The sequence below is a fragment of the Nymphalis io genome, chromosome 28, assembly GCF_905147045.1.
Source record: "Nymphalis io chromosome 28, ilAglIoxx1.1, whole genome shotgun sequence".
Classification (NCBI taxonomy): domain Eukaryota; kingdom Metazoa; phylum Arthropoda; class Insecta; order Lepidoptera; family Nymphalidae; genus Nymphalis; species Nymphalis io.
The window spans coordinates 2,425,641-2,451,588 of record NC_065915.1 but is presented as its reverse complement, the minus strand read 5'-3'; the positions used below and the strand labels follow the sequence as shown (position 1 = coordinate 2,451,588).

At 34.0% G+C, this 25,948-nt stretch overlaps 1 protein-coding gene across 2 annotated transcripts in view; it reads left to right on the top strand.

The window, feature by feature from the left end:
* The window catches only part of LOC126779105 (LIM and SH3 domain protein Lasp), a 38,528-nt gene extending 13,812 nt beyond the window's left edge, over positions 1-24,716 (top strand). The window contains exons 2-8 of one of the 2 annotated variants that reach the window (XM_050502946.1): positions 5,078-5,172; positions 15,403-15,535; positions 16,599-16,734; positions 17,918-18,262; positions 20,419-20,567; positions 21,146-21,193; positions 21,804-24,716. In XM_050502946.1, coding sequence (XP_050358903.1) covers positions 5,078-5,172; positions 15,403-15,535; positions 16,599-16,734; positions 17,918-18,262; positions 20,419-20,567; positions 21,146-21,193; positions 21,804-21,947 — 1,050 coding nt within the window. In that variant the 3' untranslated portion in view covers positions 21,948-24,716. The remainder of the gene's footprint in view (positions 1-5,077; positions 5,173-15,402; positions 15,536-16,598; positions 16,735-17,917; positions 18,263-20,418; positions 20,568-21,145; positions 21,194-21,803) is intronic. The other variant, XM_050502947.1, reaches the window with a different exon arrangement.
* The last annotated feature ends 1,232 nt before the right edge of the window (positions 24,717-25,948 follow it).

Sequence of the window (25,948 nt, the reverse complement as noted above, 5' to 3'; positions counted from 1 at the left end):
TGTGTATACATCATATAGGACGTGGTGAAGAATATTGCGAGGAAACTTGTATATAAAGCACATCGGTGCTACTCTGTGAGAACTATCTTAATCTTTCACCCGTGAAATGTTGACAACCGACTTATGTTGATATACGATTTTGATGCGTGTGTTATTGTAATGTTATAATTATTACGGTCAATGTCGCATATCACTATGTGACGTTTGTTACTTACTAGTTACTTAACAGTAAGACAATACTAATAGTAATTAGCAGAGATGGCCTAGTGGTTAAAACGCGTGCATCTTAACCGATGATCGTGGGTTCAAACCCGGGCAAGCACCACTGAATTATCATGTGCTTAATTTGTGTTTATAATTCATCTCGTGCTTGACGGTGAAGGAAAACATCGTGAGGAAACCTGCATGTGTCTAATTTCATTGAAATTATGCCACATGTGTATTCTACCAACCCGCATTGGAGCAGCGTGGTAGAATAAGCTCCAAACCTTCTCCTCAAAAGGGAGAGGAGGCCTTAGCCCAGCAGTGGGACATTAAAAGGCTGTTACTAAGACAATACATATATATGCAACTTAACTTTTCTTCTTAAAACGTAATAAGTAAATATGTAAGTTTTAATACTAGTGTTGTCTTTTTTCTTCCTTTACAAAAATGTATGTTATTTTTTTATAGAATAGGAAGGCGGACGAGCATATGAGCCACTTGATGATAAGTGTTCACCAACGCCCATAGACATTGGCATTGTAAGAAATGTTAAGCATCGCATACATCACCAATGCGCCACCAACCTTGGGAACTAAGATGTTATGTCCCTTGTGTCTGTAATTACACTGGCTCACTCAACAACAATACCTAGTACTGCTGTTTTGTGGTAAAATATCTAATGAGTGGGTGGTACCTACCCAGATGTGCTTGCACAAAGCTCTACCAACAGTATATTTATTAGAAAGAAACATTTGTTGTAAAAACGCAGATGCCTAGAAAGTAGACTGCACTGTGACCCGGTTTGATGGCGTCACAGATGGCGTCTAAGGTCGACGTAGAGCTGATACCGCTAAATACAAACGTGAGTTTAATCTCCAGTTTAATTTATTCGGATTAAAATTGAAACTGGGTTTTAGAAAAATCTGCGATCGACAGTTATTTTATATGTATATGTGAGTATAACACTCATATCCATTGAGTCTTACCTTGATTGTTATGACAACAAAATATAAGTGGGTTCTTTTAAGTACTTTCGAATTGTATGACATAGGGTTCGTGGGAATTATAAATCGTACTTATGCGTGTATATCGTGTATGGATCTTGAAGACGCTAGTCAATCAATAATTACTTTAATTACCTATGTTAAAAATACATTTCATATCCATAAGTTTTAAGTTAAATGATAACTTATTAAGCCGTTTATAAAAATAGCTACTGGGTTTATATGATGTTTAAAACAAAATGATCCGTTCGAAGTGAATATCTTTCGGTGCGATTGGAGTTACGATTCAAGGTGGAATTAAATTGCAACGTTTCAATGTAACGATTGAGCGAAACATTTCCATTTCTCTCACGTGCATTTCTCGGTTCAAGATAATTGAAGGTAATTTGTTAATGTAATTTTTCTTTGATTAACTGCTTAAAACGATACGTGTATCCGGACCCTTGTTATTAAAAAAATATTTTATCTTATAGTTATAATTATACTCTTGGGCACGCGTTTAAGAGGATCGCTAATGCCTTGATAAGATAAGATGTTTCTTACGAAATCGAACTATGTATTATATTATATGATGTTATATTAAACTGAGAGAATTATCATCTTGCGTGTGTTTGAAATCAGTTCAGTATATAAAATCGATTCCATGTAATCGATTCATATTAAAAGTTGATTAATTTGCACCAAAACTTTGTATAAATTCAGTTGAATATATTTGTTTATGCAATTTCTGACAAAGTAAATCTCTCGCAGCTTCTTAAGGTACATACATACCACACCGTTTATATATTTATTTATATTGAATGTAAATTTAAACTGAATAAATTACATAATATTTAATAATATTGCATAATTTTATATTTATTAGTAATTTTATTCAACATTCCTCAAACGACGAAACAAACAGCTATGTATAAGGGAAAACGGCACGAACTAATCTATTTCTGTAACCTGACGCATATTTTGTTGTTTCACGATAGTAGAGTACAGGAAAAATATAATAAGCAAGTTTGAAATAAGTTTGCAAGCCGTCTTAGGTTTCACGGTTTGGGAAGATGTTTGTCCAAGTTTGGCAGATGTATGGCAAGCCTATCTAGGTACTCATTACAATTCTACTGCCAAACACAATAAACTATACCTTACATCACTAACTGGTGGCAGGGCTTTGTGCAAGCTCGTCTGGTTAAGTACCACCCACTCATCAGATGTTGTACCGCAAAATAGCAGTACTTGTTATTGTTGTGTTCCGGTTTGAAGGTTGAGTGAGCCAGTGTAATTACAGGCACAAGGGACATAACATCTTAGTTCCCGAGGTTGGTGGCGCATTGACATTTCTTACAAGACCAATGGGCGTTGGTGACCACTTACCATCAGGTGGCCCATATGCTCGTCTGCCTACCTATACTATACAATAATAATAATAATAATGCGCTACCAAACTTGGAAAATAAGATGATATGATCCTTGTGCTTGAAATTACACTGGCTCGCTTGCTATATCCATTTTATTGGATGATTTTTTGATTTGTATTTTTAACTGATTCTTGATTTATATCTAAACAATAATTTGACTACAGCGGCTCCTAGCCATGACCCATTTTGTCAACGAAACAGCTATACTGTGTCAATGACCTCAATCGAGCGAGACGTTCAGAAGTTCAGTAGTATAACATTATTATAAGATTCACCAACAATAATATATATGAAGATTTAATATTGTAAACGAAATCGTAAGAACAATTTAAAAATAAGGTTAGGATATTTCTATAACCTTTTTTTCTTTCTAATGTATGAAGTGTATGAGCAAAGATGCACTTCATTCCAACACTCGTATATTCTTATAATATATACTTTTTCTGTAGGCTCTTATGTAATAATGATTTTTTTTAATGCTCATACGTGTTTTCTTGCACAGAATATTAACAATACAGTTCAGACGCCTGTTCAACAGGAGGGAAGAGATAAAAATGATTACCTCGACCCGAGATTTGAGATTTCTTTTAAATGTCAAATCAATAATTACAGAAAGAGTGTGGTAAACTACACAGCCGCTATGCAAGGCTTATAAGTTTGGCCGCTAGTTGTGTTTATATCGAAACGAATGAGGAGAGGTTGTTTATTGTAACGTATAACTGAAAATAATTCTAAACCAATACACGTAAAATGTATACCAGAAGACGCAGCGCGTTTTGGAGAAGGTATTTTTTTTTATAGAATAGGAAGGCGGACGAGCATATGGGCCACCTGATGGTAAGTGGTCACCAACGCCCTTAGACATTGGCATTGCAAGAAATGACAACCATCGCTTACATAGCCAATGCGCCACCAACCTTGGGAACTAAGATTTTATGTCCCTTGTGCCTGTAATTACACTAGCTCACCCACCCTTCAAACCGGAACACAACAATATCAAGTACTGCTGTTTTGCGGTAGAATATCTGATGAGTGGGTGGTACCTACCCAGACGAGCTTGCACAAAGCCCTACCACCAGTATTGATATATAATAATATTATATATCATATAAGTGGCTGCGCTTTGCAGTTTCACACGCTTCAAATTTGGACTATTGACGTGACAATAAGTTTTTTGTTATTAGATTATATACTTGGAATAATTGTTCAAAACATTTCTTAAACTAAATGTAGTAACAACTTCATTACAATACGGAATCCAAAATCCACAACAGATCGAAGGTTTCACCATAACGGGTTAGCAGTTATAATCAATTCTACAATTCTCCCATTTATGGTACGATACGGTGCGCCGGCGCATTGCCTAATTGCTATATTGTTAGCGCCTGCGAACTGGACCAGTAGGCTATTTACGAAAATAATTATCTTTAATACAATCTGCTTTATGTTTATACTATAATGGGGTCATGCAACTGTATATATGTATATAATAATAAAGTAAGTTTTTAAAGTTTGTTTCAAAATTATGGCAAGATAAAAAAATCTCGACTTTTTAATCAGGTTAAGCTCCAATTAATTATTGTATATATATAAATTCGACACATGTATATACACCAAGATAATAGGGCTCCTTCGTTTTATTATAAATATAAAAAATCCGTTCGTTTTATTTTTATAGCATTAAAAAGCTTTTAGCACACGAAAATATATCTATCGCATGTCACCCACTCTTCAAATACATATTTATTTATTTATAAAATCAGTCGATGCGGCGCTTTCGAGACGAGAGGACTACGGAAACAAATTGACAGCGCTTTGTATTAATTACGATGTGATAGTTAAAAGAACTATACTACATATATCCATGAGAATAATTTGTAAATTTGAAAAAAAAACATAGAAATGAGATCGCGTGTTCATAGGGACGCGGTGATCTGAAATTTATCTAGTTTTAGATGCACTCTTAACCATCAATGCCATATTTTTAACGCTGGAAAAACGCATTACGCGGTTCCCCCACGGGAATAGTGGGGGGGGGGGAATATTTACAACTCGCCGGTGTCCAAGGCGATACCCACTAAAAAACCAGCGGTACCCTTTCCGTCTTAACGACGAGCGCCACGGGATCGCTGGCGTATGCTACCGTGAAACCATCAATGCCTTGCCAACCGAGAAACGATTTAAGATGTTATAGATTTAAATACCTTTGAAAGCGGAACACAGTCATACATAATATTGATGTTTGGCGATGTGATGATTGATGATTTGTCTGCACAAATACCTAACTTAGTTATTAAAATAAGCAACCAACCATTTCCTCAAAGGTATATAAGATTTTTATTTTTTAGGATATTTGCTTGCTGCTACTGTTCTGTTACTAAATAAACCATGTGATTGAAATGACCACATACTAGAATACAGCAAAAAAATATTCAATGACCGTTTTTTTTTTTGGCACAGGTGTGGCACAAAGGCTGTTTCAAATGCCAAGAATGCGGGATGACGCTCAACATGAGAACTTACAAGGGCTACGGGAAGCTGCCGTACTGCGAATCGTAAGTAATCGATTTGTGTTTCTCTTCTTTTTGCTTCTTCTTTTGGTGATTTTAGTGGTGGTTGTGTCTGTGTGTGTGCTTGTGTTTGTTTGTGTATTATTGTAAATTTTGTTTTTTAATTCTATTGCTGCCAAATGCGTTTAACTTAAAAGAAGTATATGGATACGGTACCAAATTCGAAGTTTATTGGTAAAAAAGTGCCTATTCCGTTTTAAAAATGGAATGGCTTTTAACATGGTATGCACTATGCACTTCACAATAGTTTCCGTCATGTACAGTTTATTTATACCATTACACAAGTCTAAGGGACATGACTTATCGCGTGCACTGAATCATATATTTTAGGTAATCGATCAAGTAATCTATTAAAACGGTTAAAGTTACACTTGATTAGGCACAGCTTGCGTTATTAAATTCGATATCGTTTTCAATATTTCGTTTTGTTAACTGAATGTTGAGTTTTGTAATTTTAACGTGGTATAAATGGATTGGCGGTTATAAAAAACTGTTGTCAAATATTAATTCTTATATTGTTGTAAAATATTTATGTCTAATGTTAGTTTTCAAGTCTTACTTGGTATTTATTGATATTGGTGACATATCGATATTAAAGACAAAAATATCGATATTTAAATATCGATATTGATCACTTGTAAATTTATTTTATTTTATTTATTTATTTTTATTTGGGAAACATACAGCATAATATAATTCATAAACATTTGGTAACAAAATAAGTATCACATAAGCCAACAAAGTTTCCACTTTTACATTCAAACATGGAGTGAACCTAACAATAACAAGTTATTTAACAATTAATTAAAATATATGAAAAATTATTTAAAATGTAATTTAAAAAGCAGAACAAATAAAAATATAGGAATATTAATCACAAATACAGTTTTTTAAGGCTTCTAAGAACTTAAATAAATTTTCCTTAAAGATATCTATATTAGAGTAGCGTTTATTATAATTGTCACATGCTCTTACCAAAAAGCGATTTTTAACATAGTTCGTTCTACACATTGGGACATAAAAGGTATGTTTTGAACGGGCAATGGAATGTGAACACTTGAAATAAATATTGTTGACTAGGTACATTGAATCGACAAAATTATTTACAATTTTATAAAGAAAAATCTGATCTTTGCATTCCCTTCGTTTCTCAAGCGACAAAATATTAAGCTTATTAATAGAATTGGACCCAAATTTACGCGTTAATCTTCTTAGAGTATTGTGGATTCCAAACCGATGAAGCGAATTCCAAATTAGATCTTGCATACGAATTATACAGTACATTAAATGTATTGAAATATGAAACCCAACATACTGTAAGCTTTTGCGATAATTTTATTCACCGAACCGAACCGAACCGAAACAGCCTGTGAGTGTCCCACTGCTGGGCTAAAGGCCTCCTCTCCTCATTTTGAGGAGAAGGTTTGGAGCTTATTCCACCACGCTGCTCCAATGCGGGTTGGTGGAATACACATGTGGCAGAATTTCAGTGAAATTAGACACATGTAGGTTTCCTCACGATGTTTTCCTTCACCGTAAAGCACGAGATGAATTATAATCACAAATTAAGCACATGAAAATAGAAGCACTCCTACGTCCCTGACCTCGGTTACCCTCTTAACTAAATGGTTGGAAATTATGAAATCAAATAAAATTGGATTTTTTTTTCTAGAAAATGTTATTATATAACACTTATCAAAATTAAGATGTAGGCCGTTAGATGAATAATATTGCATTAAAATATCTAAATCATATTGCAAATTTGAGCAGTCGTCACTTTTTTTTATGATTTTAAATAGTTTTGTATCATCGGCATATAGAAGTATGTTAGGATTTTGAAATTTTTTCAGTATATCATTAATGAAAATGTTAAACAATAGGGGACCGAGGTGAGAGCCCTGAGAAACCCCAGATGTTATTGGGACAAAACTAGATATGTGTCCTTTGACAGCAACTGCTCGAGTTCTGTCACGGAGATATGATGTTATCTTAGTAAATCACCGTGTATACCAATATATTCAAGTTTTTTAATTAATAACAAATGTGGAATTTTATCAAATGCTTTTGAGTAATCAGTATACACAGCGTCAACCTGATGTCCTCTCTCCATAGCTAAAAGAACAACATCGAGAAACTCAACTAGATTAGACTCAACTGATCTTTTATTCACGAATCCATGTTGTTGGGTAATGAGCAGAGGTTTTATTAAAGGAAACAAAGTATCGTAAATAATCTTCTCAAATAATTTAGGTATGATTGATAACATTGAAATGCCACGATAATTTTTGACATTATGCGTATCTCCATTTTTAAAAATGGGAACAGTAAGGAATTTTTTCCAAACAGGTGGTATTATGCCCGAATATATGGATTTGTTAAAAAGTAAATGTAAAGGAATTGATAAAGGTTTACTGCATCGTTTTAAAAACATAGGAGGTAATCCATCAGGGCCACTGCCTTTAGATGAGTCGAGTTTTGAGAGATATCTTTCAACGGTACGGCGTGATACATTAATAGTACTAATTAAGGACTGAATACCATGCTTGTTTAAAGTATCAATATCGGGTTGATTCACAACATCTGCTTCAAAAACTGATTTAAAGAAGTTGCTAAATAGATTAGAGATGAAAGGACCGTCGGAGCCAACAGAATTATCATGAAACATGGTGTCAGGTATGTTATTACTACCTTTCTTTGATTTTATAAAAGACTAAAATTTCCGGGAACTGTGATGAATATTATCTTCAGCCCTAGCAATAAAGACATCATAACACTTTCTTTCCATCAATTTAGTTCTGTGTCGAAGGTCAGCAAATTTGTCATAGTCACTAATCAATCAATCAACAGCCAATCGTTGTCCACTGCTGAACATTGGCCTCTCCCAAAGTGCGCCAAAGCTCCCTGTCCTCCGCCTTCCGCATCCAGTTGGTGCCCGCCACCTTCTTAAGGTCGTCGGTTCACCTGGCTGGAGGGAGCCCTACGCTGCGCTTGACGATTCGCGGTCTCCACTCTAGGACTCGTCTGATCCAACGGCCATCGGTCCTACGACATACGTGACCAGCCCACTGCCACTTCAGCCTGCTAATTTTGCAAGCTATGTCGGTAACTCCGGTTCTTTTCCGGATAATCTCATTTCTGATCTTATCCTTCAAAGATACTCCGAGCATAGCTCGCTCCATAGCACGCTGAGCGACTTTGAATTTGTGGACTAGTCCCGCAGTTAGTGTCCACGTTTCGGCACCGTATGTCATGGCAGGTAAGACGCATTGGTTGAAGACTTTCGTCTTCACTAATATGACCATAAATTTTCCATCGTTTATGTACTTGTAATTTCATTTTAATCAATTTAATTAAACACTTATTAAACCATACAGGATATTAATTGATATCGTATACTGTTTTAGCTGGTACAAAGCGATCTACAATATTATTAACTATTAAATAAAACTTATCTACTGCGTTAATTATATCACATGTTTCGAATTGTTCCACCCAATCAATATTATTTAACTCATTGTTATTTCCGTTGTAGTTAGCAACATGAAAGCGACGAACAATTCGAGGAGCATAACGTAAATTAGAATCATTCAACATAATATCCATCACCACAGAAAAAGTCGGATGATGAGCGTCTTCAGGCAAAGATAATGGTGTAGCTCTTTCGACCAAACAACTACAGTTAGACAGAACGAGATCCAATAGTCTATTTTTACCATTAAAAATCCCATTATACTGACACCAGCCGGAGAAGGAAATAAAAGCAAATAGTTGCATAACTAAATTATTTTTGGATAGGTTTTGGATAGCTAGTGTATTTTCAGAGTTATGTGACCATACAATATCTCATATGTTGAAGTCTCCTACAACAATATATTTATCGAAAGGGTTATTTAAATTTGATAAGAATTCGAAAAATGTGGCTTGATTGTGGTGATGATTTTGAGGGAAATAACAACAAAAAAGCCGTACTTTTTGTTTACTTGAACCATGTCCGACCACTATATTAACAAAAGTTATATCAGCACCTGGATGAGACAATGGTGTCCTCGAGTGTTGCATGTCGACATAGATGCCACGACGTACTGCTATAAGCGTACCACCGCCCTTACCCCTAGAAGTTCATAGTCACGATCATTTCGGTACACGTTATAGCGTGAATAGAAGAGTTCTTCATCAAAGATTTTAGGAAGTAACCAAGTCTCACTTAGACAAGTTACGTCATAATTGGAATTTAACAAATTAGAATAGAACTGTAAAGTTTTAGTGCGCAATCCTCTAACATTTTGGTAATAAATATTTAAGTACATAGTAATATATAATTTAGATTATAATTATTATGAGTAATATTAAAGAGATATAACTTTTCAATGCACCTAGATGCAAGATAAGAATTATAACATACCTTTAAGTCCATAAAACAATACCATATCAGCTTAATTTTATTAAAAAATATAATTAAAATATTAACTATGACAAGTAAAAATATGAAACTACAAAAAAACTTCTTAAAAAACTGAACAAAGTAATATACTTTAATATAATAAGCCAACAAATTAATGACGCTTATAAAAATCGTAACATCGGTATTTTTAACATGAAAATGTTTCTGATTTGTTTTTTTACTTGTTCAATGATAGGAAACAATTTTTCAAAACAGGGAGGGAGTTTGAAAAATAATAATGATTACTAAGAAAAATCTACAAGAAAGACAAGAGCCGAGATAGCCCAGTGGTAAGAACATGTGAATCTTAACCGATGATCGTGGGTTCAAACCCGGGCAAGCACCACTGAATTTTCATGTGCTGAATTTGTGTTTATAATTCATCTCGTGCTTTACGGTGAAGGAAAACATCGTGAGGAAACCTGCATGTGTCTAATTTCACTGAAATTCTGCCACATGTGTATTCCACCAACCCGCATTGGAGCAGCGTGGTGGAATAAGCTCCAAACCTTCTCTTCAAAAAGAGGAGAGGAGGCCTTTAGCCCAGCAGTGGGACATTCACAGGCTGTTACGTTTACGTTTACGTTTTCTATATTAGACAATGTTAATGTAAAAACTATAAAACGTGGGTCATAAAATTACATACAATTTTTATCTGATACATTGTTCTGTACGATCAACTTTCATTGTTAGATATAGGCCTGATAATGACGCACGCGCCCGTATGTCTTAGGTCTATTATACAAGTGGGGAGGTCAAAAAGGTTGAATAGAAAGGTTAATAAATAAATTAAACAACATAACTATTTACCTTTTTAATTTAATGAATACAGCATTATGAGATAATAAAGTTTTTAAACCTGAAAACCTTTGCCCTTGAAATAAGTTTTTTTTATAAAAATAAAAATAGGAAGACGGACGAGCATATGGGCCACCTGATGGTAAGTGGACACCAAACGCCCTTAGACATTGGCATTGTAAGAAATGTCAACCATCGCTTACATAGCCAATGCGCCACCAACCTTGAGAACTAAGATTTTATGTCCCTTGTGCCTGTAATTACACTGGCTCACTCACCCTTCAAACCGGAACACAACAATATCAAGTATTGCTGTTTTGCGGTAGAATATCTGATGAGTGGGTGATACCTACCCAGATGAGCTTGCACAAAGCTCTACCACCAGTGCACAAAGCTCTACCACCAGTAGTTTAAAAAAATTGTAAATTTGGATTACCTATATATAGCGGAGAAGCGGTTTTCAACTCATATTTGTGTAAAGCAAACATCGCTCTACTCTCGTGAACTACTATTTCGTATAATAGCAAGCCTTGATGCCTTCTTTCATGTGTCTAATTTCGTTGAAATTCTGCCACATGTGTATTCTACCAACCCGCATTGGAGCAACGTGGTGGAATAAGCTCCAAACCTTCTCCTCAAAAGGGAGAGGAGGCCTTAGCCCAGCAGTGGGACATTAACAGGCTATTACTGTACTGTACTGATGCCTTCTTTCAATCTCGAACTACGCTCACTACTACGGGAGCGTAGTAACCCACCATTTTCTATCCATTCTGCTCCCTTAATGAGCCGTGAAATTATAATTAACATTATAATTACCGGGACTTTAGTCAATCGTCTTAATTTTATACAATATCACGGACAAATTTCAGTAGTCATTTCATTGGAAAAATTCTGATTTATTCATTAATCTTCTAATAAAAATATATTGAAATAACTGTCATATTATAAATAAGATGTTGACATTTGTGCGTATATTGTTCCTCATTTGTGTGTGTCTGTGTGAGAGAGGGAGAGAGAGAGAGAGAGAATATGTGTTTTTGTTTTGTAAAACGAGTTACTACGTAAAACGGACGAGTGTGATGAGTGTGTGTGTGTGATAGTGTGATCGTACGACTACGCGCCGGTCATACCAAATGATATAGATGGAGAAAGTGAATATATCGCTAATAATTATACACTTACAGTCACAACACGCTGATCCATCAAGGATTATTGGGATATAGTGTGTTACGTCAGATACGTGAATGTTTTACTTTAAATGCAGAGGTTCTTCCCGGGTTTTGAACCCGCGATCATCGTTTAATACACACGTTCTAACCACTGAGCCGTCTCGCTTCATCAATAAGGTTAGGAGGTTATTCCATTACACTGCTCCCCATGAATTGGATAATAGATATTTGTCAGTTTTTCATTAGACACTTATAATCCTTTATCGCTGGGCCCGAGATTCATTCTCGATTCAAATTAAACACATTAAATCACGATGCTCGATTTAAACCCGCAATCTTCGTTGTAGTTAAACTAGGGCATCCGGCTCGTTAGCCGTAACATCCTAAGTGTCCATAAACAATTTATATTCATAATAAGTGCACAAATAATTGTGCTTAGTAACAATCACATGTATGTAATAAAAATGAAAGTGGTGACCAATAAAAAGTCTTACACAAGCTGGCATCCGTTGTCAATGTCTTAAGTCTTCTAAGTTAAACGATTTTCAACCATATTTGTACGGATATAGAGTCCATAATTCAAAACCTTGAAGGTGTACGTGAATGATTCTATTTTAGGAGCGATACGAATTTGAACCTTATTCTTTGGTAATAACAGTCAAAAAATAATTCATTTGTAACAATATTTGCTATTCCAAAGTAGTTCTTATACAAAGGAAGTACAGTTCATTAGTTACAATAGAAATTATACTTGAGCATTGAAATTACCGAATAAAATCGGTCATTTCAAATGTTCAAATCATTATTATGAAAGTTGATCCAAAAATGTACTCTAATGCTATATGTTTAAGGTCGAATTTCGTTTAGTTTATTTTTCAAAATTTATTGTTATGCATAGTACATACAAACGTATGTCATTAATGTTCTGTTTCCGTACGATTATGGCACATTATGTCATGACTTTGTCTTTGTTTTATGTGGGTCATGTTTGTTCCGGTAGTGAAACTTTGTTTACTATTTGTTTTATTAATAAGTTATTCTCGTCGATTTATCTATTATTATTGGATTTTATTTTGGTGTGGAATTATTGGCGCACATCGGGGATGTCACCGACTCGTATGCCGTGACGGGAAACGGTGTCTTTCTTATGCAGTCATACCGCTAACTAACTACCTCTTTCTTGTGTATGAGGAAAGAGATGGATGTATTTGTTACTCTTTCACGCAAAAATTAGTGTACAGATTTGCATGAAATTTAGAATAGATATAGATTATATATAGACTTAACACATAGGCTTCACTTGCCCCCGACCCGCCTCCGCCGGCTCGTTAATGTGACTAACCTTGTGCCTTTAATTAAACTGGCTCACTTACCTTTCAAAGCAGACCAAACAGACTCCAAACTTCCACTTTCCAAACAGACAACAATACAGTGTTGTGGTGTATCACTGGTGAGTGAGTGGTACCATCCGAGACGGCATTTCAACGATTTCTTTTTAGCTGTCATTTTAAAATAGCTAAAAAATTTTTGTGTTAAATATCTAATTATAACATTAGTATTTACTCACGGCTTTGTTCTTATTTTAGAAGATAATGCCTATGCCACTCTCTGGTCTATCAACTCCTAGATGGTGCTGGCGAATTCGCCCCCGTTTTACTACGATTATATTGTCAAAAAAATGCTATTTCGTATTATGTTACTCGTTTTTTTTTATAGCTCACAATTGTTTTTGATAAATTTATTCAATATACAGACACCAGGTTTACTTTATGTTTATATAGTGCTTTATTATATTTATATAGTGCTTTATTATAGCCGAGATGGCCCTGTGGTAAGAACGCGTGAATCTTAACCGATGATCGTGGGTTCAAACCCAGGCAAGCACCACTGAATTTTCATGTGCTTAATTTGTAATTATAATTCATCTCGTGCTTTACGGTGAAGGAAAACATCGTGAAATTCTGCCACATGTGAATTCTACCAACCCGCATTGGAGCAGCGTGGTGGAATAAGCTCCAAACCTTCTCCTCAAAAAGAGGAGAGGAGGCCTTTAGCCCAGCAGTGGGACATTCACAGGCTGTTACGGTTTATTATATTTATAAATATCTAGGCAGATGTGGCTTCGTTGGTACATAAAAGAAGGACAAACCAACAGACGTAATATATTTATATATATTAGGATTATTTACTGTAAGATTTAGTATGTCAATCGACAATGTGTATACAGCTTTATTTCATTTGGACTTTCTTTAAGAATGCTCTCATTCGTATCCCTCCTCAAGATTGTTATAGACGCGGTTAGAATGTGTCGGCCTTACTTATAAACGTTGTAAGTGATTTCTCTCTTTCTGTCATAATTAGTTTGTCATTCGAAAGAAGAAGACACATAATTGTTTAACTAATCAACCGCTAAAACTTTTATACTTAAAACCGTGTGTTTCTTTGTTATGCTACCGCAACATCTGCGTCATCACGCGTACAATATCGCGTTAATAATATTACTAGGTAGTTATTTGCTGGCGATTAATAGTCAGCCATTAGAGGTTATCTCAGATGGCGGTGTTTTCGTTACATCAAAGGATTACAGCGCGTTAAATTACGCATAAGACTTGTTGGCAATATACTCGCGATATCATTTTCATATTATCAGTATACCAGCGCAAATGTTTTTGCCTTCAGTGTGTACAGATAACCAACTGCCTAATTGATGAAGAGGCATAATTTTTGATGACGTAATATTAGTGCAGTTAGACATAGCTTTATAGATTTTATATCTATAACATATATATATATATATATGTTATAGATATATTATATAACATATAATATATCTATGTTATATAATCCTTAAGATAGTAATATTAAAAATAATAATAATTATTATTTTTAACATTATTTTATTATCTTAAGGATTAGAAAAAAATAAACTTGAGGTTGCTTTAGGTATCCAAAAAAACGACATTTAAAGTTTATTATTTCGTTTTTCCTCACAATTCTTTATTACTTATCTTACTCAATAATTATTTTTATAAAACATCAAATCTTTTTTTAAATATCATTTCAATTTTTTTTTATTATCTATTATAAACTATTACACAAAACATAAATGCCAGTATCAATGAAAACTTATCAAACATTAAAAAAATACAAATACAAATATTTCTTTACATATATAAATGACAACATGAAAGCTGTTTATATATCATTATATATGATATATAATAAAAAAATATTGAATTGAACAAAATATTAAACAAGTCGTTTGTCTAATGTTTATTGACTGCCTCGTTGGTCTAGTGGCTAAATATAAAGCCGCAAATCCCGAGGTCCTGGATTCCAACCCCAGATCGGGTCACAAAAATTTTAGCAATCCTCAGTAGCAGCCCGAAGTCTAGAAGTTAGAAGTGTGTACATTCCCGTGCCTCGGAAAGCACGTAAAGCCGTTGGTCCTGCGCCGTAACTCTTTCGGTCGTATGGAATAGTCATTCCATCACACACTTTTGCATTATAATATGTTCTGCGCAGTTGGATAAAATCGGGCAAATAGACAGTTATTATGGTTTTATATTATGATATTCTCGGTAGCATCCCGAGAGAAGATTAAGTATAGTCTTTACTTTCTAATGCCTCGCAAAGCACGTAAAGCATTTGGTTCTGCGCCTGAAGTTATCTCATAACAGCTTGAACAAGTTATGAGAAATATAGTTCATACAGATATGAATCTCATACATCATTTTAGACCTGTCTCGGTTATGGTAATACTTTCGTATTTCTCCTAATTCTAAACCACAATATATTTCTTCACAGACATGTCCCGAAGGCGAAGCACACAACAATGGCGGAAACGCCGGAACTGAAGCGGATAGCTGAGAATACAAAATTACAGAGCAACGTCAAATACCACGCTGACTTCGAGAAGAGTAAGGGGAAATTCACACAGGTAACAAACAATAAGATGAACAATTAAAAAAAAACTGTGGAGCTATTTCGTAAAGAGAAACTCGACGCTGAAATCAGTCGTGTAACGTTTGAAAGTGATATGCGACATTGACTATAATAATTGTAAGAATTAAAGGATATACGCGACAAAATAGCGTATCACCGTACCGTCACCGTAAAGCGAGACGGTTTTAAATATTTCACGAGTAATTTACGCAGCGAGTTCTTCAGTTCAGTTCTTATCGAGCGCTGCAGTCAGTCAATTTAATTGTCAGCACGAATGATGACACATAACGTGGAACGATCTAGGACATTGCATGAAGGAGAGTTGGAGACTTACAAGGATCTGCTTCTTAATCTTTTGGAAGTCGGTTGACACTTAATTTTGATCATTTGTATTGCATAATACATACCATATATAAGTTTTAACAGAAAACGACAACTAGTATAAACGTTTTATTGTAAAGCTTACTTAAATAAATCCTTTTGATTTTGAGTTTAAGGATGAAATGAGAAAAAGATTGATCGCAAAAAAACGTTCGTAATTGAAAATTAATGTCAAAATTCATATTGAATCGCTGTGTAGGATAGCCAACCCGCTTTAAAATGCTTGTAAAGATCAAAATGAAATGAACCGATATGGTCCAGTAGCTAGGTCAAATTGTGTTCAAACCCAAACAAACACCACTGTATCTTAATGGGCTTAATTAAGTGTATCTATTTCATCTCGTGCTCGGCGGTGAAGGAAATCTTGAGAAAACTTTCTGGATGAAATTATGCCACATGTGAATCCATGTATAATCAACTCGCATTGGAGCGGCGTCCTGAAATAAGCTCCAAACCTTCGTCTCAAAAGTAATGGAGGATTATGCCCAGCAATGGAATATTTTCGGTTAACTTAGACAATCAACTAGACTTGTACAATGCCAAAGTTTATGGAAAATATAACATATATTCATCATCAAATGGATCATTTATTCTAATTATAAATTTACAAAAATAGAATCAAAATCTCACTCTAATATCTCAGTATCTAACGTCAGTCAAATTCCATTCGTTTCCAGGTAGCAGATGATCCAGAAACCCTCAGAATCAAGGCGAACACAAAAATAATCAGCAATGTCGCGTATCACGGGGACTTGGAGAAGAAGGCGCAGATGGAAAAACAGAGGCAGATAAACGAGAACGGAGAAATCGTGGGTAAGTGAAACATGCACATGTCGCTTGGTTATGGATTTTTAAATGTTGTAATTTCACTCCGTGGTTGCCAGTGTACACATTATATCACCACAATATTGCCAAATGTCAAAAGTGAAAAAAAACATTTTAATATTTCAAAATCAAAAAATCACTTGTACAATTTCAAGCACAGCTGAATTCCCTTGACGTGCACATGTGCAATTTTAAACATGCAATTGTCCACGAACAACAAGTACACGTGATTCTTTAAATATTTGGCAACCTTTTTTTTCTCGTGTGTTAATTAATTGTTGTGACACAGAATCTCCATTTCGCACAATTCCATTGTGTTCTTGGTCGTGGGACTCACCGCCATTGATTATATGACTAATGGTTGTAATATTGAATCATTGTTTTATGTTGATCATCTAATGTCTGACCAAGAAATATTACAACGCAATAATGCCGTAATCATTATATTTATCTGGCTGTGTGGTTGAACGTTGCCTCGTATTATTGGCTCACTTATAAAGCTAAAGACTAATAAAAATGACTTCCAACACCGGGTCGGGTCAATGGTAAAATATTGGGTTTTTCTGATAAGATTTATTTGGAAACTGTCAGGTTTTGCTTGCTACTCAAATTGTAAGGTTTGTTTTTATTTCCTTTAATCTTCCTCAATAAATAGAGCTGGTGCAAATATTATTCGAACTGGTCTTAAAGTACAACCATGATAATGATGGTGATGTCCTCTTGACTGATTTCGGTTACAGCGGTCATTCTGAAAATAAAATTCGGTCACATGTTCAAGATATATTATAGCGAACAAGTTTTCGCACAAACACAAATGCACAATTTATTTCCTCACCCCCATAATCTGATAGCGCAATAATCCAATACGATCTGAATGAATTTATGTGCCGGTTCAATGGAATTCCATTCTGATTTCCAACATTCACACACCGGGGTGCATACAAACACTGAGATCTTGCCAGAAAAACACAATTTTGTTTCTAGTCCGACCCAGGGTTTGAACTCCAAAAGATTGAACGACAGCCTTATAGGCTAGTCACTAAACCAACAACGTTAGTTAATTAGTTAAATTGCCATATACGATTAATACATATTATTTATTCGCATTAAATACTTCTTGGTCAACATTGAGTGTTAATACATCATCCATTAACGTGTCTGCTTGCGCTAGACGTAGCCACCAACGATAACTACCACCAACAAATCGAAAATTACGCCACTGAAATGCTACCACCGAACTTACCACCGCCGAATCTGCCACCGAAGAACCACTACCAGACACCAGTAGCGCAGTCTCATCGTCAGTACCAACCGGAGTATCGCCAGGACGAATATTATTCACAACCAAAATACGAGAACTATCCACAGAATGCAAATCAGTATCAGAGTTATGGTAACCAGAAGATTGGTAGGATTCAAGATTACGATCCTCTGAGCGATGGTCCGAGACAGCCTCCGAACACGCAGAGGGCGTCAGCTACTTTGATTTATAACAGTTCCAATGAAGGGAAGCGAGGTACGTATTTAGGTATTGCGGTTACTTAAGTTGTAGAACGGAATCAAAAAGGCCGATGACTAAATGGACGTAGCCACATTTTAAATCGCATTCGAATTTTAAAATAATATTAATATGAAGAAAAAAAAAAAAAGTTGTAACATTTGAATAGTCATAGTACGTACATAAGTTTCTTATGTATTGATCATTTAGTGATTTTTTGACTTAAAAAAAATTATGACATTCCATAACAAACTTATTGATAGAACCTATTGACTTATTTAATTTCTATTTATCGAGTAATATAAATTGATATCTCTTTATTAGGCTCTATTGTACAGTGTCTTCGTGTCTTTTCAGAGAATAAAGATTAAAAGAACAAAAAAAAAATATCCTTTTAAATTATCTGTATATGTTTGACAAAATTAAATGTACAATTACGTCGCTGAGTTATATTTGTCTATATAAAGTACAGATTCAACAACGAAAAGTTTTTAAAATTCGAATCGAATTAACAATAATTATAAATGACGAAATCCATTTGGACGTCTCGCTTCACTGTTAAAAAAAAATATTCCCATAGACATAGAGAATAGTCAAATCAATAAGCTCTCAATAACTCGTAACTTGAATTATCATAGAACGTACATAAGTTCCATATGTATCGATGTATTTAAATCGCATTTCAAAATAATGTTAATATAAAAAAAAAACTCGAATTTGAATTATCATATGACATCTCTAGAAAGAGACAAAGTGACATTGCTGACACCTGTCTTCTATCTCTAGATCTGAACCGCACAACACATCGCTTTCTCTTTCTCACACTTTCCGTATGTATTTACTTCACAGCTGCAAAGATATTCCGTAACAAATTTGACACTCGATGCTCGGACTTCTCGTGAAATGTTAATCTTACAGTGTGACGCTATTTTAAAGCGGATCCCTTAAACATCTGGTGAACATTGACTCATGTCACGATCGAGTTCTACGTCGAGTTTCGACTTTGCTGTTCCAAAAGAGTTGGATAGGAAACGCTTTATATTGCATCGGTATTTTTTCTTAAATGTTGCAATATATAAAATATAATTAACACTTATAAAGTTTTTTTTTTGTTTTTCATGCTATATTTGTGTGGTGTTGGGTATTTGTTTCGTTTTATATGTTTATACATATAAATATATATATATATATGTATACTTATATTAGAGGAGAGAAAATTCAGTGGCAAGAACACGTGAATTTTAATAGAACACATAAAACACATAAAAACGCCATTACTTTACGAGTTTTGAATTCATGTGTTTTTATTTCATATACTCGGCGGTGAAGGACAACGTCTCGAGAAAGCCTGAATGTGTCGCATGAAATTCTGATACATGTGGTGACGTCATTGACTTACTATAATTTATGTACACTAACTTTACTTGGTAGGCTTTTGTACCCGTCTGGGTAGGTTAACCCAGGTTTTTGAAAGATGAGTGAGTTAATGTAACTGCAGCCACAAGGGACATAACATCTTAGTTATCTAGGTTTGTGGTGCATTGGCGATGCAAGGATTGTGCCAATGTCTATGGACGGTGAGCCTATCTATTTTATATAAGAAAACACTTAAATATTATACATTTCCCCTCTCTGTTATTTCACTTTTCTACTTCTACTTTGTTGAACTTGTGTATATTATATATAAATGTATTGTTACGAAACGCTTTCAACGAAAAATAAGTATACATTGCTCAAGCAGGTAAGTAATTATACAGGATTAAGTTAAACGTTAAGTTAAAAATTTTGGAATGTACATTTTACCGAGATAAACCGTCAAGGAATCAATAATGTTTTTTACAAATGAGGTATACTATCAACTACCTACATGTTTATTTTTCCTATGTTGCGTTTTGAACGGTGAGTGAGCCAGTGTAATTAAATACATAAGATACATAACATCTTAGTTCCTGCCGTTGGTAAAATTGATGGTTGAAATGGTGTTGATCTATGGAAGGTTACCATTGGAATATTTCTTCTGCTACCTTCCTAAGAGTAGTTAAAAACGGCAATTATTTATATTTTTTTATTTATTAAATAAAATATCATCTAAATGATGTGACAACAAAAGAGACACAGGTCCTAATTTTTCTGAGACATTAATTTAATTCGGTCATCGTACATGTAATTGTCAGGTGCGCATCAAGTCCTGCAGCAGCAACAACAACAACAGCAGCAGCAGCAGCAGCAGCAGCAGAGTAGCCGGCACATCGGTCGCGTCACCGACCTCGACCCACTTGCTAACGAACAGCAAAACCATCGCGCTTCAAACCACCACAATCAGGTATTACCCGACCACCGACAGATCACATCTTACAAGGCAAATAAGACTATAAAAAGCATTAATTAGTTTTATATATATAAGCGAAATACCACTCATCACGAAATTTCCTAAACTATCCGCCCGATTGAATTGAAATTTTAATTGTCACAGTTACTGCTTCCCGACATAGACGCTCACTAAGAACGGATTTTTACTATCCGTGCGAAGCCGGGGCGATTAGCTTGTATATGATGTCCTCCTGACCGACTTGTCTCTGAGGCGATTTTCAAAGACCTCTGATTTGAAGTATCATAATCCGATGCGAAGGCAATTCCACACGACCAGAGAAAAACAGGTGCAGGCAAAACGGATGACTTCACGAGCTCTCAGCACGGGAATATTAACAAAGCCAACCTCGGGAATCGGGCTGCTATTGAGAATTCAGTAAACGCAAAAACTTTTTAATGACCAAACTCTGGTTTTGAGCTCAGGACCCCGAGCTGTAAAGCCGTCGATAGACCACGCAAACATAATTAGGTGGTCTGTTTGAAGAGACAGTTACTAATTTGTATATAATATGTTAATATAATTTGTTTCAGAGAGTTTACATTGCCATGTATGACTACGAAGCGAACGACAGTGATGAAGTAAGTATTTACTTTCTGTAATATACTTTATTGTACATCATCTCATCTCTCAGAAATCTCATCTCGAATGACGTCCACTGCTGGACAAAGGCCTCCCTTAAGGATTTCCATTTTGACCGGTCCTGCGCTGCCCGTATCAAATGGCTTCCCGCGACTCCTTCTATGTCGTCGGTCCACCTTGTACGGGGCCTGCCCACGCTGCGTCTTCTGGATCGTGGTCGCCGTCGGTTATTGTACACCACAAAAATCATAACACATGGATATAACCTTAGCATACAACTTAGGGGGTCGTATTGTTACATAGCGATCTCTTCCAGGCAACCAACATATTACATATATAAGTGAAATAGCACTGACTGACTCATCGAGAAATCTCCGAAACTATAGGTCCGATTTACTTGAAATTAAGCAGTTACTCCTTTCGCGACGTAGACGCGATGGGAGTAACAGTAACAGACACACTTTATTCTTTTGAAAAGCCAAGGCATCTTACAATGTATTAAGTATTTTAATGTACAAAACTAGGAACATTATGTTTTAAAGGTTTTTCACCATTTATAATATTAATTTTAAATATTTAAATCTCATGTTATATATCTCCAATTTCCAGGTGTCATTCCGCGAAGGCGACTACATATCGAACGTGACCTCCATCGACGAGGGCTGGATGACGGGGCAGGTGCTCCGCACCGGTCGCACCGGCATGCTGCCCGCCAACTACGTGGAGCTCGCCACCGACGGCCGTCCGCGCTGATACCGCCAGCGAGACACATCACGCAGCAAGCAAGCCACACGAGATACTAATCACAAGTCACTAACCACACACCAAGTCAGACTCACTCACGACTCACGCACGAGATACAAGTCACTATATTTCATATTAAATATACAATGACAGAAAATAAATTACAGCCGATTCCAATGGCAGGGGGAGAAAAAAATAAACAAACAACGTTGACCTTGAATTGACATGACGTCATCGGTCGAAATTTAATAATAATCTGTGGTATCCATTTTGGATTCGTGTAATGTTTGCTTAAGTTTACACCTCTTGCCGTTGTTATATAGTATACATAAGTGATTCACTGACATACGCCATTGATACTAATGAAATGAATAAATAAAACGCCACTAACACCATTGATAGACAATAAACCGCTATAGAATAGTACGATACGATATATATAATATTAATTTGTATAACATGCCACTGTCGTATTCGACATACGCCAACTAATGATACATACTTATTATATACATATATAAAATTTATAACTTATACAAGAAATACGCTTTTGTTTTTTTTTAAAATATGATATAATAAACTAAAATTATTTATTCGATACTTTGGCGCCTAACTTATGTAAAAATATTACTCGGTAATAATTTTAAACATATGGTCGTAATGGCGCCAAAAACGAATTCTGTTTTTAATTTACAAAATTAACTCCATTGCATTGTATGTTCTAGAACGATGCGCGTCCTTATAAAGAACTGAAATCATTAATAAATTCTCAGTAAACATTATTTATGTATTTCATAATATACAGAAAATATTATATAAATATGAATACATAATTGCATTTTGAAATCATTCCAAAAAATCATTAGATTATTTTTATTTTATCTTATGGCAACATTTTGAGAGATTATAATATTATGTTTAATTGGCTACTTAATAAATTATTTGAACAATTTGTACTACAAAATGGTTTTTTTTTAGTGTTAAAAAAATGTATATTCTTGGGATTTTTTTTAAGGATTTCCAAAAATATGTGTATGATGAAAACTTTCGAACAATATTTTACGATAATTTTTGTACCTGGTCACACAGCAGGTTGCAATATATTTTACACATTGTAAATAATTTTACATTTAGATATAAACAGTATGGTGTATACCATATTTTTATATATATTTTTGTAGAAATAAATTTTTATAGTTACATCTTTTAATAATTCTAAAAATGCGATCAATGCATAATAAATATTTTAGGCACACATATTTTTTAAATCACATTCCGATAAATTTTTTTTGGGAACTTGTGTCTTATTTTTTTTTTAACATTTTAATACACTTAGTGTCTTTTTAATCTGTTTTATTACTATTAGCGCCAATTTTTATCGAAACATAATTTTTTTAAGTAAATTTCAAATGAACTTATCCTGTTATGTTGACTTCGAATTAATTATTATTATATTAAGAATGGTTTAAAGGTGAAAACAAAAATAGGGCGTAAGTTCTCGAGTATTTAAGTTATAATATCGTTACAGTCATAGAACAAATCCGGTTCTGTAATATTTATTAAAAAATTGCCTGTAAGTTTCCCACTGGTGTGGAGCTTAGCATGGTGGAACCAAAAATCCACTGAACAGTCAGTGGATTTTTATATTGATTATTCCATATTCTATATATATAAATAATACCTTTCTAATTATTAAATTCTTTAAAGTAAACAAATTCATTTTAACGCACAGAATATTAAAAAGCATGTTGTTTCATAATTATAATATATAAAAAAATTATGTCGTTGCAAAACTGTTATTGTTCTAAGTTTGTAATGATATATTGTCCGATTATATTATATCTTGTTTTAATAACAGATTTGATTGTGTTGAACAAAATGTCTAAAACGGATATTTAACAGGACTAAAATTTAATAAGTCACTAAGTTATGTTTTATCTTTTACATCTTTATGAAAATAGGCAATTTTCTCTGTTAACCAATTTTTTTTTTGTTATAATCTTTAGAATTGCCAAAAAAAGAATGAAATTGTAGTGGAAAAAGTTTTTCTCAAATTAACAATGATTATGGTCAAAATATGTAAATACTCTTTTATAACCGATCAATCCACTTTTATTTTACATGATTTATTGATGGTTTTTTTTTTGTTTTGGTTAAAAACACTATTATTATTATTACTAATATTGAATAAAGATGAAACCGCAACATCAAATGCCATAAATGAAAAAAGAAATGAAATGGAAATATTTTCAGTCCAGTCAAAGTTGTGAGGTTGCCGATACCTGATTTTAGTTCTGTTAAATCTATTTAGGGGTTGTGTACACCTAAATCAACCTTCGAAACTTATTGTTAATTCCAAGTGTTGCACGGTTAGATTAGACACTTTATTTTATTTATTATTTTATTTACTCAAGACTATGCTGCCCTTTTGATTGTTAAATCTCATTTTATAAGCCAATTTTTTGGGGCAGTCTTTGTCTTAGTATGTAATTTGTTATAATTGTAAGCATTTTTAATACATCACAATTAAACGGCTTAATTATGAGCGAGGTTATCAAATCGTATATTTATTTTTAAAAATTCATTTTTGTTCATTTGGCATGTCAAATATAGTTTTTAATCTTTTTTTTTTTTGTAATATCAAAGCTATGTTTTTTGTAGTTTTAAATTGTTGAATTTTCGCTCATCGATACCACAAGTTACGAGCCTTATGAATGGTAACAGTATTATATGCCGATCCGATGTTACAGTGCCTAATATTTAATAAAATTTAAGCAATAAAAATCTTGTTTTATTTATTTTAATTCACCGATATAAATAAATTTCATTGAATAAAAATATTATCAGCTAAAAAGCATATTTTTAAAATAAAAAAACATAAAATGATGATTTACTATTTTTAATCTTAATATGGTTAAATTGCCTCAATATTATTTATCAACAACAAGGTAACAAACGTTGTTAATTTTTTTATTATTCCCTCCTAAATTTCTTTCATTTAAAAATTCCGACTGATTGTGACATCACTTGTGTACCCTTTTGTGCTATTGGAATTTTGCCATGCACATATTTATTTATTATTTATTCCCGTTAATTCGTTATTGATTCGGATGCGGTATGAAGAATCCAAGCTTTTCATTTCTAGTACTCCTAGACTACTACTGAGCTTCTTGTCGGTTATTATCATTAGAATCTACATTCCGTACCGGTGGTAGCTTTACTTTTAATTTATTTTGGGAAACATACAGTATAATATAATACATAAACATTTGGTAACAAAATAAGTCTCACATAAGCCAACAAAGTATCCACTCTTACATTCAAACATGGAGTAAACCTAACAATAACAAATTATTTGACAATTAATTAAAATATATAAAGTCAAAGTATTTAAAACGTAATTTAAAAAACAGAACAAAAAAACGTTAGGAATTTCATTCATTGAATCAACAAAATTATTTACAATTTTGTAAAGAAAAACCTGATCTTTGCATTCCCTGCGTTTCTCAAGCGACAAAATATAATTAAGCTTATTAATAGAATTGGACCCAAATTTACGCGTTAATTTTCTAATAAATTTATCCTGTACATTAGCCATAATATACTTATAGTATTGTGGATTCCAAACCGTTGAAGCGAATTCCAAATTAGATCTTAGAGACATACGAATTATACAACACATTATATGTATTGATATTTTTAAAGTCTCTTCCCTGGCGAAATGTGAAACCCAACATACTGTAAGCTTTTGCGATAATTTTATTCACATGCCTGTCAAATTATAAATTAGAATCTAGAAGCACTCCAAGGTCCCTAACCTCGGTTACCCTCTTAACTAAATGATTGGAAATTGTGTAATCAAATAAAATTGGATTTTTTTTCTAGAAAATGTTATTACATATCACTTATCAAAATTAAGATGTAGGCCGTTAGATGAACAATATTGCACTAAAATATCTAAATCATACTGCAAATTTGAGCAGTCATCACTTTTTTTTATGATTTTAAAT